The following is a 19,221-nucleotide window of genomic DNA, read 5'->3' as shown; positions in this document are numbered from 1 at the left end:
GCCAAGATAAAAAATAAAAAAAAATAAAAAATAATAAAAAATAATAATAATAATAATACCGTTATGATTTCGATCTTGGAAGTAGGAGCGTATTCTCAAACACTTCGTCATCCACCTCTTACTTTCAACAGCCTTCAGTGGAAGTTATTAGGGGTTTTCCAAGTGTGTTTTCATGATTCTAGTGACAGATGAGCAAGGATTCTGCATCATCAATGGGAAAATCACCCTTGGAAACCTCACTAATCATCTTTGTGGCCTCTGAAAATAGTGACGATGAAAGAACGAAGCGTCTCAGAATACGAGCCTGCGGTAATGTCTCTGGTACAAGTGTTAAACCTGAAGCATGTTGTGTTGGGAAGTACAGCACTTACGATCCTTTTTTTGTAACCAGTGTCTTACTCATCCATACTGATTCATTCTCTCTCTCTCTCTCTCTCTCTCTCTCTCTCTCTCTCTCTCTCTCTCTCTCTCTCTCTTGGCAATATACTTAATTACTACAGTAAGATCTTTCCTCTTACGTCATCTTCTTAGAAAATCTATTATTATTTTGGCATCGGTGACACTTACTACTCGGTTTATAATCACAAAATTAGAAACAGGTTTGGGCTTCAAGTGTGTGTGTGTGTGTGTGTGTGTGTGTGTGCGTGATAAAGCACTGCCCGGACTTTCCGTGTGCCCCTCAAGAGTGCAATCTACGTACAGGTTGCCACATAAATGAAGTACGTATAGTATTGTAAAAAGTATGTACTATGGACAGTAATACTTGCTAGACTATTAATGAAACTGTACTATATGCTAAGCTGATTATAGTGTCCTATATTAGATCACATGTGTAGTGTATGTAAGAAGCCAACATATTTTTCTGGATATATCTTGTTTTTACCAAATGCTACAGGTGGATAGCAGATATATGTAATGCTCATACATGCTATATATTACTGTGCTTGGCTCGCTTTCCTCCGTTACATCTCGTTTCTGCCTAGGTCAAGCCTTCAGTTAGTCGCACTTTCAGTTTCCTTCATAAATAACAAATGGAACCTTGCGTTTATGGGTACTTTTTTTTCTATATATAAACCATAATTTTCTTTTTGATGTTTTGTCTTGAGTGTTACATAAGTTATATATGATTTTGTGATTTACTTACACATGTCATTATTCTGTTGTAATGATCCAAAGGTACAGTCAGTGGTGAGCTTCAGATAAAGCTTTGCAGAATGTATATGATCACTGTAGATGTTACAGAATCCATGATTTGTTTTTTTTTTCCTACCTAGCAAAGCGGCCTTTTCTTGGAATGAAATGTAGTGATTATCTTTCCAAACGATAAAGTTGAAAATTATCAAATTAAAAACCGAAATGTAGACTCACTTGTTGACTTGTCATTCCCATCAGCTTGTTACATGAGCAGCGTGCTCAGCAATGCACTAAAGACACCAGTGCAGCTCCCGGGCCTGAGAGCTTGGGGCAGGAGGGCAACTAGTCTTATTTTTAACTGTAATGAAGGATGCTGTGTATATGGCGTTTGTTGTGCAAGGCCAGTGTTGGGTCTCCAGTCAGTGACGCATGCTCAGTCCCCATATTCTGTCGTGAGTGAGTCGCAGTGTGTAGGCATGCATGGGCTGCTCGTCTTGGGCGGAGCTCGGCTCGGCGAGACCTGAAAGTTCGCTGTCACCTCGTAAAGTAGACGTCTTGGCGAAACGTTGTCTGCAGGTTGGCTTGGGATCACAATTTGTCTTCATTTCTTATTATACATAGGTACTTTACACATTATACTTAACGCATAAACTGTCAAAGTTTTAAAAATAAAAGATATTTGTTACTGTGGTTGATGCTTCATATCCCTTTGGTTGAGATTTATTTTTTTCATAATTTACATCCTGCTCAGCATGGCGACACTCTTCCAAGAAATACAATTTTAAATTTAGGCAGGACATCACCCAAGCAGGGGCGCTGCACCATTGCGATGTCTCCGGCAGTGGTGGGCTTGCAGTGCTTTGCGTGCTGCCCGCCACCTGCGACGTGATCTCTGAGCTGAAAAATAAGTATTAAATAGAAAGCTGGTGACATGAGTAGTATAAACGTGATAAGCGTGTTGGGTGTGTATGTGGCTTAGTGAAAGCGTGGATTGAAAATTAGGTGAATGAGAAAAGGACGTTTGTTAGCTATTAATGAAGCAGGGAACGGAGACTTTCCATGCCCCTGCTATAAGACGTGACTAATTAACCAAGTCCCACGAATAATCACATTACACACACACACACACACACACACACACAGAGAGAGAGAGAGAGAGAGAGAGAGAGAGAGAGAGAGAGAGAGAGAGAGAGAGAGAGATTGTAGGTTACGACACATACTCATATCCGGTAAAAACGAGTCAGGGAGTGTTTACCTGTCACCAACGCCAAACCCTCTTCCCTGCCCGTACGCCCCATAGTCACCCTCAGTCCTTACTCGCCTGCAATGAGAGACATGCAGCTCCACATCTCACAGTCGGGAAGGAGAGGAGTTGCTTGTGAATCACCCAGTTCGCCGCGCTTCGTTGCTCTGCCTCGGATCTAACAGCGAAACAGTTGCCAACATAAGGCCTGCTCTCTGGTATGTACGGTACTATTACCTCCTTCTTTCTGTCTTGTAAGAAGATGATAGATAGGGATTAATAGTTTGCGAATTGAATAGAGATGTGCGCCATCCTTGATCATCATGACCTCGCGCAGCTCATCATGCTATCTTCCACTTCTTTCTTTCTATGTTCTCGGAAATATGCTTTTACTTACACCACTGTCTTAATTTTTTCCTTCTTATTTATAATTTGGACCTGTATGGACCTGTAATATGTAACACAATGTGTCTAATAATGCTATGTGTCGAAGACATGAAATGGAAAGTACAGAAAAATATGCTTAACTGATAAAGACAAGAACTTAGAAATATCATTCCTGAAAACCTATCATTTCAAAGAAAATAAAACATGAACAGTAAGTAACCACTCAGTATATTTATAATTTTTTTGTTATGTAATCTATATAAATTCTTATGCTCGTACCTTCTTCATAGTGTTATATAAAATCAAATTAACAAGATCATGTACATGTTAACATTTCTGGTGTAATGTTTCATAGTATTTATTTATTTATTTATTTGCTTGCTTATTTGGTTATCTATGAAGTGTTCTGGGAGTCATTAGATGATTTTAGTACCTAACACGTGGCAACACTTCTCAGTCTAGTTGTCTACGTGGCATTTGCGGGGTTAGGCAAAGTAGTGGCGTGCTCTTATGTGCGATTTATAGGATTAAATCCTCCCATATTCATCATGCCCACCGTCCTGTTTACTCCTGACGGCACGGCGCAAGGCTACAGTCATGAGTGAGCACGGTGAGTCAAACTGGAAGGGCGGGAGGAGGAACGAAGAGGTGGTGGTTGGCAGTGGACCGGAGGTTAATGGCGGCTAAGGTGAGGGTGTCTGCTTAACACTTAAAACACTTGTAGGCGAGCTTTTGTCTTTCAGGGCTTTATTTATTTATTTATTTTTTTGTACGGAAGTTGTAAGATGTGTGTGTGTGTGTGTGTGTGTGTGTGTTTGCAGGGCGTCTCGAGGGAAGGAGGGTGTGGAGTGAAGCTGTGATGTGTTTGTGTATGGCGTGGAGGAAGTCTCGAGGAAAGGAGGATGTAGAGTGAATCTGAGATACCTATGCATTTTAAGTTAAACATTATAGTGATTCTTGAGTAGCAGTAATTATGTGTGATAGCGTATTAATATAATTATTTTGTCTTGGCACCAGATGTAACTGTCTAAGAGAAAGATATCAAGATTTAATATTAGTAATTTTTTTTAATTAATCTCTTTTGTCTTAGTGTATCTCATAAGATGTTTAAATGTTTCATGATAGTTTTTCTTCCAGAATGTTGCTGTCTATTACTAATGCTGATAGTTTTGTTAATCATACCAATAGGATCTCCTTATATTTTTTTGTTGTCCCTCTAACCACCAACCAGGAGGCAAGGTGACATATATGCAATACTGCTCTACCCAGCAATGCGGTCAAAGTGCACAGAAAATTATAATATTTTTGAATACCAAAATATTCAAAATATAAAATGGTTTGCAAATACTCACAAAGAGGTTGAGGTAGCAGGTGTCTCCTCTGGGCAGGTTGGGCTATAGGAAGTGGCCTATTGGTAGGACTATAGGTTGTACAGGAAGTAGCCTCTTGAAGAAAGACAAAACACTTGATGATATCAACAGTGGCCTTAAGAAACTTTTACCTTGCAAGGTAGCCTACAGAATGTTTCTTACCAGAGAGAGGCACTTTTCCTTGCTTTGCCCTACAGCAGCTCAATATTCTTGATGTGTATAGCTCTGTTATTCAGGGATGTCCCAAAGAGGGCCAGGAGATATGTACATGCACATTTTCAACATGAGAGGTTGTCTTACTGGCTTGCTATGGATGTTAAGGGATGACTGTTTGGGACTTGTTTATATGTATAGTATAGGGTGTCCTTTTTTGTGGTGCAGGTTAATGAAGTTATCCCAGTGTTGTGCAACTCAACTTCCTGTGGTCTCAGAAATCATTGTTTTCAACTCTGAATTTTTATTTCTGCTAACTCAGCCTTATACTGGACTTTGGTTGAGTTTGGGTTATTAAGAATTCAAAGTTACAGACATTACTTATGGGGAATCAAGATTTTTTAACAAATAATTGGCCTGTGATCAAGGATTGTAGTTGACAGTTTTGATTAATAACATGAGATATTTGTTAACTAAGTATAATTTAAGCAATCAGAGTAGATAAGCATTATGCGTTTGTATTTGAATCATTGTTCTGTAGATTTCATATTTTCTGGGCCAACTCTTGTCAACTGATGGCAGACAGCCTGACGGTTTGTGTGCATAAAACTTTCCCTGTTAGTCCTTCTCTGGGCTTTATTATGTCTTTTATAGTATTATAATACCTCCCGTCCTTCTAAGCTTCCATTTTTAAAAGAACTTGCTTCACTTGGTCACTCAAATCCTACTCAAACAGTTGGCCTTTTCTCATGAAGCTCCTGTTGCTCTCAGCCTCAGTCTTGTCTGCAATATTACACGCACACCTCACCTTGTTCATCTCACCACTACAGTCATTTAACATAATCATTTAACAATTCATGCTTATTAATTGAATTGAATTGAAGAATGATGCATCTTCAAAGTGTATAGACCCCATTTTACCATATGTCTTAGGAACCCCTCATGTTATTTAGAGGATAAGTGATTTAGCTTTTGTCACATATCTTACTTTAAATTACATGTGGCTTCTGTGCTGGGTAACTCGTGTACCATTTATGTACTAAAACTCTGTGTCTTGCTGTATATTAAACACTTCATGTTTGTGTTCTGCTTCTTACAGAAAACTGCTCACTGCTCAGCTCTTCCGTTGGACTCCCAAGGTACTGTTATCTTCACTGTTTACCAGTTTTAAGAACTGTTCGTGTGGGGGATGCTAACTCAGGGTTGGGTCCAAGTACAGGCAATTCTACTATGTTCAAGAACTATGTGGATATTTTCATGTACATTCATTTTGCTATTTATGTAAAGTCGAAATCCAAGTACAAGTCATTGTACTTGTACATTTTTTTAAGTCCCTACATTATATGAAAAAAAGAGTTCCTATTGCAAAGTTGAGAAATTTTGATATACTCACATAAATGAATAGTACTTTTATTCTACATAACTCTGCAGTATCATAACACTCCATATGTTTACCCAATAATGTCTTCACAAGGTTCACTAGAATTCATATAGATTACTTATATCTTTTGGTTTAGTACAATGGACTTGAATGCACTTTGTATTTTTCAAAATACTGTACTTTGGTGTATGTAAGTATGTACAAGTATAATCAAATTTTTCAATTCCAAGTACAATTTGTGTTAGTCCAAAGACAACTCAGTGTATTTGGACTGAACCTTGGATTATATAACATGTGGAATTAGAAATTTCAGTCCTTATTCAGGCACTAACAACCGTATGCACATGATCTTTTGTTTTCTCATGTGATGATTTTTCTTATATAGCTAGGACCCTGTGCCATCTAAACTTCACAAAATCTTCAATGACTTTGTTATACATGGTGGATGTTTGCTAAACACAATGCAGTTTTTAAAAGCTTGATGTGAAGGTGCAAATATGTTGTTTATGAGCTTAGCATATGTTATAGGTGGCAGCACATGGTGTTAGGTAATGCTTTGGAATTCCTGCTACTCAGCATTGCTACTGTTTGAATGAGTATTACTGAATGACTGCTCATATCCTCATCAGAGGTTACTTACGGCCCTTGCTGTCACATTAAGATACTGGTAGCGAAGTTTTGAACTCTAATGAGGCTTTCCGTCACTTAATTTGTTTTATGAAGGATTGCTGAATTGTATTTTAATTGAATTATTGGTCATCAACCCAGGCTTTGCCCTCAGGGACAAGTGTGTTTACGTTAGGACCCTGTGAGCACAAATTTTTAAATTGGTATTAAAAAAAAAATTACAAATCTTGAAAGTGTTTGTTCTAGGAAAAGCTTACTCAGCAGAAAGTAAGATAACTCTATTTTACTTTTTATCATTATTGAATGACAGATAGTACTGTATATATTAATAGATTTTGCATGTTAAGTTAGAGAATGGCAAGCAAAGCTCAACAGTGTATGCTGTAAATAGAATTTATATAATAAAAAAGTCAAGTAGGTTTTAGGAAGTCAGCTTGTTGAGAGCCTGCTTCACTGGTGGCAACAATATCACAACCCTCCAATTAGCCAGATGTCCTTTACTCTCTCCCCCTCTGGCAACTCATTCCTCTCCTTTAGCACTAGTGCATAGTCAGTGAATCCAGGAAATTTCTTTTTTTATTTTCTTGCCTTTGAGGTAGTACAGTCCTATGAGGGTTAAGGACAATAGGGAAGCTAGAGAAAAGTCAAGGTAGTGGTGAGTTGCTGGTAGTGTGATGGGCAGGATGGTAACTCGTATAAGTTAATGAGCAGGCAGCTGCTTGATAGATGAAAATTGGGAAGCATAAGTTAGTTGACTTGAGACCATTTATACCCCTGAGCCAGACTTGAAGTGATTAGTTGAAAACTAATCACAGGATCCCACATATGATACTCCCTGAAGGCCGTGCCATTCCTTGCTGCTGTATTTAGCCTAAGTTACACTTGAAGGACAACTTGTGGGTAATATCAATTTGCTCATTCATTCTTCTAAAATCTGCATCATAGGCAGGGCTTAATGTTGAACTTTGTATTAATTTCTCCTATATACCTGTTAACAACAATTGGTCACTGCCTCCTATAAAATTAAGTTGAAAAAAATATTACTTTGCTAAGGTGATTTAAGGTTACTGCAATTGTGTGTGTGTACTGGTTTCTTGTCAGGTTTATCCTCTTTCTTTGCATAAAATAGGATAAGCACGAGGCAAACATTGAATGATAACTTTTATTTCCATGTAAAATATAATAATACTTTTAAGGTTAAATTTGCTATGGAAAAAGTTCTTGCATAAGGTGTTTTTGGTTTTTGCAGGTGTTTAGCAGTTTAGGTTTACATGAGCGAAGTTTTGGCATTAGAAGGATCTGCCCAATGGAGAGGAGTGAAGCTGTCCGGATTAGTAGCCCGGCTGTGAATCTCCAATCCACTAGGGGTTTCCTGAGTGTCGGCCAGTGAGGCCTCAGAAACCCGACCCTGGTATAGTGCACTTAGGTAGTTAGGGAACTCTTCCCCTGAGCTAGTCCCTACAGAAGGGTCTAGGTACATAGGAACTTTAGGTGGCTGCTCTTAGAGCTAGGCCATAGGACATGCATCTCCCTGCGTAGCAGGGAGGTGCAGCTAGGGTGAGAGGTGAACTGGACTAGCTGAGATGCGTAACACCTACACCATGGTAGCAACTAATGGCGTGCATCTCCCCGCGTAGCCGGAGAGGTGCTTCTAGGGAGTACGTGGTTGGTATCATGGACTTCAGGATGGCCACCAACGAGGACCGCGAGGACGACCCAGGACCGAGAGACGGACCACAACCCGAGGACCAAGAGGACGACTTCCAGACAGGACGGGAGGAACGTACGAAGAACCGCAGAAAGGAAGCAAGGGAGCGCCGACGACAACAGCAGCTTGCCCTAGGAGAAGACATCAACATCCAGCCGGATCAGATGGGGCAGCCATGGCGCAAATTCAAAGCGCTTCCAAACGAACACTACCGGACAGGATTTGACGTCGTAGATGCCTTGGCGCGAGCACATCCTACACTTCGCCTTAAGGTACGTCCCAACGTGAAGCGGGAAGTGATCATCACTGCACTAACCGACGAGGCTGCTACACTCCTTAGCAACACCAAGACCATCCACAACAAGGCGGTTCGGATTGAAGCTCTCGACCCGGAGGAAAGACAGAAACGATGGGTGGTAATGAAGTTCCCCCTCGGGCTGGAGCCTCACCTGTTGATCCAGCATCCGCAAGTCTTGGAGGCTGAGCAGTTCACGCTCAAAGACAGACACCTGGAGAGGACTGTAGAAACCAGACAGGTACTTATCAAAGCTACAGGAACCTTTCCTGACAGCACTGTCGACTTAGGGTGGTACGGGAAATACAAATTACGCCCATACACTCCTGACCCTATTCGGTGCTTCAGGTGCCAACACTTCGGCCACCACCAAACTACTTGCACCAGGCCGTTCTCGTGCGCAGTCTGTGGCGGCCGCCACCAATCCGAGGAATGCTTCAGGAACAAGAGAGAAAATCACATCTCGGCTGATGTCAGGTGCCCAAATTGTCAACGTAGTCATCCTGCCTGGAGCCTGCACTGTCCTGCTAGGAAAAAGGCAATTAGGGACAAAATGGGCATTCCTCATAATCAACCCGAACCTCCAAACCTTCAAGTCCAGCCAGCGCCTAGTCTAAATGACCCGGCGCATTTTCCAGCACCCCAGACTACGACTTCGCAGCCTGTATCGCCACCGCCAGCAACACTTTCGCATAAGGAATTACATACAACAGAAGCCGCTACGCAGACAACTGAAAAAGATACGACCACCACAGCCAGCAACCACACAGCTAAAGACACATGTGAAACGCTTGAGATAACGCCGGCGTGCTTACACACGCTCCTTGAAGGCCTTATCTCCATACTTCATCCACAGGCCAACAGAGATGCCATAAAAACTCAGATTACTACATTAATTGAAGCCACTTTTCGGGCAAGCACCACCACCACACACCTTGACACTCAAGAAACAGAAGATGAGGAAGACCCAGAAGCTGAAGAGGTAGATATTGACACAACTAATGAAGACCATGAGGACGAGACAAACAGCGCAGACAAGAGTGGAGACGAAACCCTGAGCAACGAGAGCGGCGTTACAGGAAAAAGCGAGCAACTAACCGGCCGAAAGGGACGAAGGAACGATGAGGGCAGACGACATGTTGTAGCTCAGGCCAGCCCTAGCTACGCAGGACAGCATGCCTCACCTAAAGCGCCAGTCACCCGCAGCAAGACGGGCAAGAGAACATCATCTCAAAACAGCTACTGGAAAGAAATAACACCCAACATGGCAGAAAAGGACAACCTTAAGATAATACAATGGAACATATGTGGGCTGCGTAGTAAAACACACCACATCAGGGCAGCAGCAGAGGCAGAGGATGTTGACATTTTTCTCCTACAAGAAACTAAAATGCCCAACACCATCTTCCGACTCTCAGGTTACCAAGTCTTCCTCACACCACAGACAGGAGGAACCAACGGCCTCGCCACACTGGTAAAGAACACGCTCCCAGCAATCAAAATAGCTGACACACCTGACTGCGGAGAAGGAAACGAGGTACTGGGAGTACGAGTAACGACACGGAACAACGAGCTAGCAATCTACAATGTATACCGTAAGGCAAATACGGACTTCATCGCTAGCGAGCTGCTAAGCACAGTTTACTATGACACTGTCCTGATAGGTGGCGACTTCAACGCTCACCACCCACAGTTTAACCCGAACTTGGGGAAGATAAACGCTGCTGGAAGACAAATCGTCAGCCTGCTCGAACACATACCCGAAGTCACCCTGGCGACTGGACCAGAAGCAACCCATATACAAGGAGGAACGTTAGACCTAACGCTTGTATCGACGGACCTGTACCCAAAAATTCAGTGGAGCGTTCACCCCACCCTTACAAGCGACCACTTTGCCGTTAATATCACCCTTGAAGATTCTGCCCCGGAGTATCTTACGCTTCCCCCGCCCAAGTGGAACATCAAACACATCAACTGGCCTACATTCCAACAAGAGCTGGACACCTGGAGTGAAACGTATATAACTCCGGACGACATAAATGAAGCTGAGAAGAACCTCGTCCAAGCCTTTCATGCGGCACTGGACAAAGCTTGCCCAGTGTCTTCTCACAGCAACCGCCACTACAAGGACCACTGGTTTTATGACGACGAGGTCAAAGAACTATATGCAAGGGTCAACTCAGCCAGGAAACGGTTTCGGAGGCAAAGGACTGAAGACAATAAAGAACTTTTACAAGCCGCAGTAAGAAGCTCCGACAGACGACTAAAGGAAATAAGACGCGAGAAATGGTTGGAGTGGTGTTCCCAGTTAAATGCACACACGTCTCTGGCTCGTTTATGGGACCACATCCGCAGAGTCACCGGAAAAACAAGAACAAGAGCTCCCCTCCACCCAACCCCACAAGTTGAGGCGGAAAGACTAGCTACACTGTTCAGAGATCGCGCGTCGTCAGCACAACTACCGACCAACACCAGAAGGAGGCAAGACGACAGGCTCCTTGCCAGACGCAACACCATAGCAACAGCTTGTCAGCAACCCAGCCCTTCCGATGTCAACTTCACTCTCCATGAACTTCTCTGTGTTGAGAAGACAGGAAAGGACACAGCACCGGGAGACGACCGGCTGACATATCTGATGATCAAGAACAGCGGGGAAGCAGCCAAGACTATGCTACTGGCCCTAATAAACGCCACCTGGAGACAAGGCCAGTTACCAGATACATGGAAAACTGCCAATGTGACCCCCATTCCTAAACCAAAGGACCCCGGCAACCCGAGGCCTATTCATCTCCTCAGCTGCTTGGGAAAGACAGCAGAGAAGCTTGTTCGAAGACAGCTGGAACACCAGGTCGGCCAGCTGCACCCTCATCTCTTCGCTTACAGAAGAGGTGTCGGCACGACAGAGAATCTAGCAGGGCTCCTGAGCACGGTAGATGGGCACCCTTCCGTGGTAGTCTTTCTTGATCTGGAAAAAGCGTTTGAGTTGGTAAACCCAATGACCATCCTAGAGACGCTCGCACTTAAAGGGGTACAAGGAAGACTACTGAAATGGATCCAAGGTTATATCACTGGAAGACATCTACGAGTCACATTCCAAGGGAAGACGTCCCTTCAATACTCTCTAGAAAATGGCACCCCGCAGGGAGGGATTCTGTCCCCAATACTATTTAACCTAGTCATGGAAAGGTTGGTCAGCATAGACTTTGAGAGAGGGGTTAAACTCCTCTGCTCTGCCGACGATCTCCAGTTGATTTCACAAGGGAATGCCAAACACCGCAAAGCTCAGGTGGCTCTGCTGAAAATCGAGCAGATGTGTACAGAACTCGGCCTCAAGATTAACCCCCTTAAGACTAAAGCCATGCTTATCAAGGAGAGGAGGATACCTGAGGGAAATCTACGGATCCAGGACACTGACATCGAGTGGGTCCAGAAACATCAGTGCCTTGGAATCCACTTCGACTACAGACTCTCCTTCAAGCCCCAGGTCGAGTACCTAAAGGAAAGAATGGCCACAAGGATCAATGCGATGAAAGGCATGACTGCACTATCTTCCGGAGCCGACTATGATGTCTTACGATCTTACTATGTCCACGCAGATTATTCCTCCATTGCTCTGGTCGGGTTGAATCCCACAGAACTACATGCCTTACAAGTACAGCAGAATAAGGCCATGCGCCTTATTGTTGGAGCTCCTATATGGACAAAACTTAGTAATCTACAAGTGGAGACGGGCATAGCGCCCGTAGAAGCAAGGATCACTAAAAATGTTGCAGTAGCCACAGCGAAGCTTCTCACCACACCTGGTTACCCACTGACACGATCCAGGCTTAGAACCGCAGCAGCCCAGGGAGAGCAGTTCGACACCACCAGGTGGACTCGCAAGGCCAACATAGCATTGTCATCCTCAGGACTAAGATACGTCGGAGCACTGGATGAAGATACTGCATGCGAAGGTTATACAGAACCACCTCCTTGGACAGAGAACCATACGGTCTACAGCTGCAAGCTCCCTGAGGCTCCCAGAGACGACACTGTAAGAAGACGAATACACGGCGAGCTCCAGATAGCCAGGCTGACAATTAACGACGCTGAAGTTTTCTACACTGATGGGTCAGTGGACGAAGATGGCAGAAGCGGAGCTGCCTTCATCTACAACGGAGAACAGTTCCTAACAAGACTTTCTGATGGCTGCAGCAGTATGCAGGCAGAGATGGTAGCTATACAGCAAGCCACGGCTCACGCTACTACACTACCCAACACCGACATAATCATACACACCGACTCACAGTCAGCAATGGAGGCTCTCCAAGCAAGGAACCTAAAGGACAACATTCGGCTCACTACCACCGTCAAGAGGAACATCCGGGAACTGCAGCGTCAAAGGAAAACTGTCACCAATAATTGGATTCCGAGCCACGTAGGGATTCATGGGAACGAGTCAGCCGACATGGCAGCGAAGACAGCGGCGCTCCTTGCTGAAGTCACAACACATGTCCAGCCTTCACTCTCGGCAATGAAGATGGCTGCACGACGACGAGAGACTACTATTACGACAAACAGAAACAGGACGTATGCTGCAGAAGGATCCAGGAGCTGTCAATGGTACAGAGGAGTGACGGACGGCAAGAGACTTAGGATTCCGAGAGGTACGCCGAGGACACTACGAGTACATCTTCACCGGTTAAGACTCGGATACGTGTGCAACTGGAGAATACGTCAACAAGAAGTACGGCCGTGTGCCCACTGTGGGGTCCATCAGGAAGAACCGTTACTACACTGGGTGCTGCAATGTGACAAGACGGAACAACTCCGCCACCAGCTATCTACACACCACATGAACCCACAAGACATTGAAGCAAGGGGCACAGCTGTGAGAATGCTGAAAACACTCTTCTCTAGCCACATGGACATTCTCACGAATACAATCCAACAATACCCGCCACCACGCTGACTTAGCTTAGCTAGAGATAGGAGAGGGACACATGCTATGGCTCACCTCTTAGTTTTTAGCTACGGGCCGCCAACGGCAATGGCCCGTTTCGGGAGTAATTTGTTATGTAAATATTATTTATAAGCTTTTTTGTTTCCTTGAAATATACTTGTCTGTACTCCTGAATAAATCTTAAAAAAAAAATAAATAAAAAATAAAAAATAAAAAAATAAAATAAAATAAAAAAAAATAAATAAAAAAAATAAAATAAAAAAAAATAAATAAAAAAAAAAAAATAAATAAATAAATAAAAATAAATAAAAATAAAAAAAAAATAAATAAAAAAAAAAAATAAAAAAAAAAAATAAAAATAAAAAATAAATAAATAAATAAATAAATAAAAAAAAAAAAAAAAAAAAAAAAAAAGGCATTGGGCATACTTACCTGGCACAGGAGACACCGTGATCATGAAGGCGGTTCTCCCAGGGCGAGGCCCACCATTGCACTCCGGCGGTGCTGACCCCTGCGATTAACCCAAATGTGGTTAACTCGAGTGCGAAATTTTTGATAGCGGGGGATTGCGTTCGCGCATCCCCCTCATTGATCCTGATGTAGAATGACAAATGTCTGGCCGTTACGTAACGATGGAGGTTAATGTAGATTCTTCATTTCTCGCATGTGTCTATGCGGCTCTGCTTACAACTTTGATGGCGAGGCAGTGCGTTCGCGCATCCCCCTATTGTCTCTGATGGTGTGGAATGACAATAGATAGTGAAAACTGTAGATGCATTACCGTTGGGGGATGACGCCAAAGATGCTCTGCCTGCTGTCTACTCTAAGGAGAAGGCCGGGGCTGCGTTCCTTCATGTCCGTATTTATTACTGTTGTTGAATGATATTTCGTGATGCTATTACATCTTACGTATTACTATTATGAACAAGTGTGGATGTTTTTGAAGGATAGTAATTACATGGTATGTCCATTAATCCATAATGTGAAATACCTTTGTATATTTTAGTAATTACAAGGTGTGTCCATTAATCCATAATGTGAAGTACCTTTGTATATTTTAGTAATTACATGGTGTGTCCATTAATCCATAATGTGAAGTACCTTTGTATATTTTAATAATTACAATGTGTCTCCGTTAATCCATAATGTGAAGTACCTTTGTATATTTTCTCCCTTTAAGCAGATGATATGGGAACAAGTATGTCCAGTGCTATTGATTGGCAATGAACGAGTGTCGCACCCACTGCGGAATGCTCACTAAGTGCATATTGCATTTGAACGACACAAGCGTGAACTTTCGACTTGATAATGCTTCGGCTTTATTTTTGTAATAGTGCATCAGTTGCCCTGACACGTTTGTGGACGCACATGCAAATGCAGATTTGACATGCTTGGTTATGTGGAACGTATTTGCACGACACATACAAAGTTTCAGTGTAATTGGTTGAGTAATTATTGAGGAACCATATGAAATTTCACCCATGCAAATTAAATCTTTAAATTAAGACATTATTGTTTGCAGAGAAATGGTTTGTAAAGGTAAAGATTAGGTTTTGACGAGTCTCTGGTTCATGATACGCACAGTAGAAAACTTGTGTAGCAGTAGTGATGGCTAACTTAGGCACTGGGAAGAATATCAACATTGTTATGCTGGAAAGAACTTCTTGTCTGTACTTGTAAAGCTGCATGATAAGATTTGGACATAGGCAGAGACAGCGTGGTACAGATGACATGCTTACTCTTGCTTGTTATCCGAGGTTTTGAGCAAGGTTGGATCATGTTGACATTCATTACAGCCGATCAATGTTTATTCTGCTGAAATAAGTTTAGAAATTTCTAATACATAGAAATCTGTCCCGTTGTGTAAACACTCGTTGATACTAAATCTTATTCACTTCATGGTGCATGTAATTACGTTACTTTGAGGTGCTTACGATCACTTGTTCATTAGATTTAGGAAAAAGGAAGAGAGAGAGAGAGAGAGAGAGAGAGAGAGAGAGAGAGAGAGAGAGAGAGAGAGAGAGAGAAACTAATTCCTGTGAGGGCCATCAGGCCTACATGTGGCTGCCCCTATATGATACATACTATTATCGCTCTACATTGTTCTATATTATACGCACTATTATCGCCGTACATTGTTCTTGGAGTAGTTTTCTCTCTCTCTCTCTCTCTCTCTCTCTCTCTCTCTCTCTCTCTCTCTCTCTCTCTCTCTCTCTCTCTCTCTCTCTCTCTCTCTCTCTCTCTCTCTCTCTCTCCAGATACTTTTAAGCAGTGATATTTGGGAAGATGATTTCCAGATAGGGAAGCACTGGTATAAACCTAAAAAAATAAGAATATATTTAAGTTCCCAACATTGACTTAATAGTATTCTGTAAATAACCCAGGGGTTTGACATCAGTAACATAGTACAGCAATGATCGGCCTGGGTGTTCAGCCCGGGACAGTGTGGCTCCCGTGTTTCCCTTGTAAGGTATCGCTTCTCGGCCTTTTGGCTAAGATCAAAGTGTAGTATCTGTTCTTATCAGCTTAATATCTGATACGATCCCCATGTGGGATCTACGATATTAATCTGTTTTTTGGACTATGGCGAAGTGCTAGGGGCTTGCTCCACCTTTGCCGCGGATCGGCCCTGTATTGCAGTACTTCCGGGATCGGTCCACTCCCCCAGGGGAAAATAACCTTTTCATCTGAAAAAAAACCTTAGCAAGGTGTGCATATCAGCATTACATAGAAAGGAAGCTAGCTTAGGGATGGTGAGAAATAGCTTAAGTGTTTACTACACAAATTGTAGAAGTATTCTGAATAAAATAGACTTGCTTAGAGGAATAGCGAGTGTAGAGAAATTTGATATCATTGCTTTAACTGAAACTTGGTTAGATATGTCAGGAAAAGTATTTAATCCAGAAGTTAAGATAGATGGGTATACAATGTTCTATAAAGATAGAGAAAACAGGAGAGGAGGAGGTGTCGCGTTATACGTTAGGGACACATTACAGTGCTGTATGAACAATAGAATTAAAACAGATAACAAAGCAGAGTCGATATGGGTAGATATTAAGGAAGGATCGCAGTCAGTAGTACTAGGGGTAGTTTACAGACCACCGACCAGTACAGAGGAAATTAACACCTCACTGTGGCAGGAATTAAATAGAGCAGGCAGGTACAGTCAGGTATGTGTGGTAGGAGATTTTAATTTTAGGAATATCGACTGGAGTCTGATTGTGGGTAACAAGGAAGCAGAGGAATTCCTTAAGGTAATTCAGGATAATTTTTTAAAACAGGTAGTAGTAGAACCCACAAGGGGGAATAATATTCTAGATTTAATTCTTACTAACAGGGAGGAAGCAGTCACGCAGGTAGAGGTTGGAGGACAGCTAGGTAACAGTGACCATAGGGAAATTAGGTACAATCTAGAATGGGAAGAAACTGTTAGAAATAAAAACACTAGTAAAATACCTGACTTTAGGAGAGCAGATTTTGAAGAATTGAAAAGGTACCTCCAAGGAGTGGACTGGCAAAGGATGCAGGGTGAGGTCAGGTCAGGGACGGAGTTCAGAGAGATAAGGCAGGATGAGGGAGGTGAGGTGAGGCTCCAGAAGGGAGGAGAAAAGAGGAAGGGGGGAGATAGGTGTGAGCATGTTGGAATGTCAGGTCATGCTGAAATGAGAGAGGTAAGGTCGAGGCGAGTTGATGAGGGAGGGGAGAGGATGGTAGGGAACGAGATGAGGAGATTAGGTGAAGTAAATGTAGATGAATTGTATAAATATTTCGTAGATAAAGTTCATACAGGTCAGTTAGCAAATATCCCGTATAAAACAATAAGATCACAAAAAAATGACCCTAAATGGATGACTGCTAGGTTAAAGCATTATATAGGGCGTAAGAGAAGTATATATAAGAGATTAAAGGCAGGTGAGGAGGTTTTAAGGACACAGTATAATGAATTAGTTAGAACAGTCAGGAAGTTAACGAGGAAAGCTAAGGACAATTATGAATTAAAGGTAGCCAGCCAGGCGAAGACGGACCCCAAGGGATTTTATCAGGTACGAGTATACAGGACGAAAAATAAGGATACTGTAGGTCCATTAAAGGCAGCAGATGGGGAGCTGGTTAGTTCTGGGGAGGAGATTAGTAAACTTCTGAATGATTATTTTTTAACTGTCTTCACTCAGGAAAACATGCAGGATATGCCAGATAGTGAACAGGTGTTTAGAGCAGATGAGTATGAGAAGCTGACGGATATTTCCATAACTAGGGAGATAGTGGAGCAGGAGATAGATAGGCTAAAAAAGTTCAAGTCACCAGGACCTGATGAAATATATCCCAGAGTACTGAAGGAATGTAAAAAGATTATTAGTGAGCCGTTAGTTTCTGTCTTTAGGAAATCACTGGAGTCGGGTGAGGTACCAGTAATGTGGAGGCAGGCTAATGTAGTACCCATCTTTAAGAAAGGGGATAAAACTTTAGCGTCTAATTATAGACCTGTCAGCTTAACTTCAGTTGTAGGTAAAATGTTAGAGTCAATAATAGCCAGGAACATTAGGGAACATTTAGACAAACATAACTTGATAAATCAGTCACAGCATGGCTTCACGAAGGGGAAGTCTTGCCTGACAAACTTGTTAAGTTTTTACAGTAAGGTGTACGAGGCAGTAGATAATGGTGATTGTTATGATATCTTATATCTGGACTTTAGTAAAGCATTCGACAAGGTGCCCCATCAAAGGCTCCTGAGAAAGGTTAGGGCGCACGGGATAGATGGGAAGGTGTTAGGTTGGATAGGGTCATGGCTTGGTAACAGGCGACAGAGAGTGCTAATAAACGGCTCGAAATCCGAGTGGGGTCATGTCATTAGTGGGGTGCCACAGGGATCAGTATTAGGGCCATTATTATTTCTAATATATATCAATGACTTGGATAGTGGAATTAGTAGCGATGTTAGTAAATTTGCGGATGACACAAAGATAGGTAGATTAATTAGGTCAGAAGCGGATGCCATCGCCTTGCAGACAGACTTAGATAGAATGAATGAATGGACGGATAGATGGCAAATGCAATTTAATATCAATAAATGCAAAGTGCTTAGCGTAGGTAGAGGAAACCCACACAATAGGTACACATTAAACACCCAAATTCTGGTAGGTACAGGGTACGAGAAAGATTTAGGAGTTATAGTTAGCTCTGAACTCCGTCTAGGGAAACAATGCATAGAAGCCAGAAACAAGGCAAATAGGGTACTAGGATTCATTTTTAGGAGTGTTAAAAGTAGAAGGCCGGAAGTAATATTAAAATTATACTTGGCGCTGGTCAGACCTCATCTAGACTACGCTGTGCAGTTCTGGTCCCCACATTACAGGAAAGATATAGGTCTATTAGAATCAGTACAGAGGAGAATGACTAAAAGGATACAGGGGATGAGGAGTATTCCTTACGAAGCGAGGTTGAAGCGGTTAAATTTACATTCTCTAGAGAGACGTAGGTTAAGAGGGGACCTGATAGAAGTCTTTAAGTGGTATAAGGGTTATAACAAGGGAGATGTAAGCAAAATTCTTAGGATCAGCAACCAGGGTAGAACAAGAAATAACGGGTTCAAGCTTGAAAAATTTAGGTTTAGGAAGGAGATAGGAAAAAATTGGTTCTCAAATAGAGTGGTAGATGAGTGGAACGGACTCAGTAATCATGTAGTTAGTGCTAGGACACTAGAGAGCTTTAAGAGAAGATTAGACAAGTTTATGGATGGGGATAACAGATGGAAATAGGTAGGAGTGTTTCATACAGGGACTGCCACGTGTAAGCCTGGTCGCTTCTTGCAGCTTCCCTTATTTCTTATGTTCTTATGTTCTTATGTCTTTCATCTACCATGTTACACACACAAAGATGACATACACACATGATAGTAAACTCCAGTCATCCACTCAGTTTTGAAGTGGTGTAGTAAATTGATAATTGATATTTATTAAAATAACTTATTATTATTATTA

The 19,221-nt window shown here is 42.3% G+C and overlaps 1 protein-coding gene and 2 non-coding genes across 5 annotated transcripts; all 3 read left to right on the top strand.

Moving 5' to 3' along the window:
* The first annotated feature begins 2,306 nt into the window (after nucleotides 1-2,306).
* On the top strand, nucleotides 2,307-13,406 carry LOC135114914 (uncharacterized). Of its 3 annotated transcripts, none has more exons than XM_064031177.1 (3): nucleotides 2,688-3,374; nucleotides 5,387-5,426; nucleotides 7,545-13,406. In XM_064031177.1, the coding sequence occupies exon 3, from the start codon at nucleotides 7,910-7,912 to the stop codon at nucleotides 13,247-13,249; it is 5,340 nt and encodes a 1,779-aa protein (XP_063887247.1). In that variant the 5' UTR covers nucleotides 2,688-3,374; nucleotides 5,387-5,426; nucleotides 7,545-7,909; the 3' UTR covers nucleotides 13,250-13,406. The 3 variants fall into 3 exon arrangements, 2 of the variants coding, with proteins under 2 accessions (XP_063887247.1, XP_063887246.1); XM_064031176.1 differs by having other exon boundaries at nucleotides 2,688-3,452; XR_010275716.1 differs by lacking the exons at nucleotides 2,688-3,374; nucleotides 7,545-13,406 and adding an exon at nucleotides 2,307-2,595 and having other exon boundaries at nucleotides 5,387-7,536.
* Nucleotides 13,407-13,664: 258 nt separating this feature from the next.
* Nucleotides 13,665-13,827, top strand: LOC135115159 (U1 spliceosomal RNA). Its single transcript, XR_010275833.1, has one exon. It is a non-coding gene; the product is annotated as a U1 spliceosomal RNA (small nuclear RNA).
* Nucleotides 13,828-15,712: 1,885 nt separating this feature from the next.
* Nucleotides 15,713-15,905, top strand: LOC135115163 (U2 spliceosomal RNA). Its single transcript, XR_010275836.1, has one exon. It is a non-coding gene; the product is annotated as a U2 spliceosomal RNA (small nuclear RNA).
* Nucleotides 15,906-19,221: the final 3,316 nt, after the last annotated feature.

This window comes from Scylla paramamosain, chromosome 28, assembly GCF_035594125.1.
Source record: "Scylla paramamosain isolate STU-SP2022 chromosome 28, ASM3559412v1, whole genome shotgun sequence".
NCBI lineage: Eukaryota > Metazoa > Arthropoda > Malacostraca > Decapoda > Portunidae > Scylla > Scylla paramamosain.
This window is presented reverse-complemented; position numbering and strand designations above follow the sequence as displayed.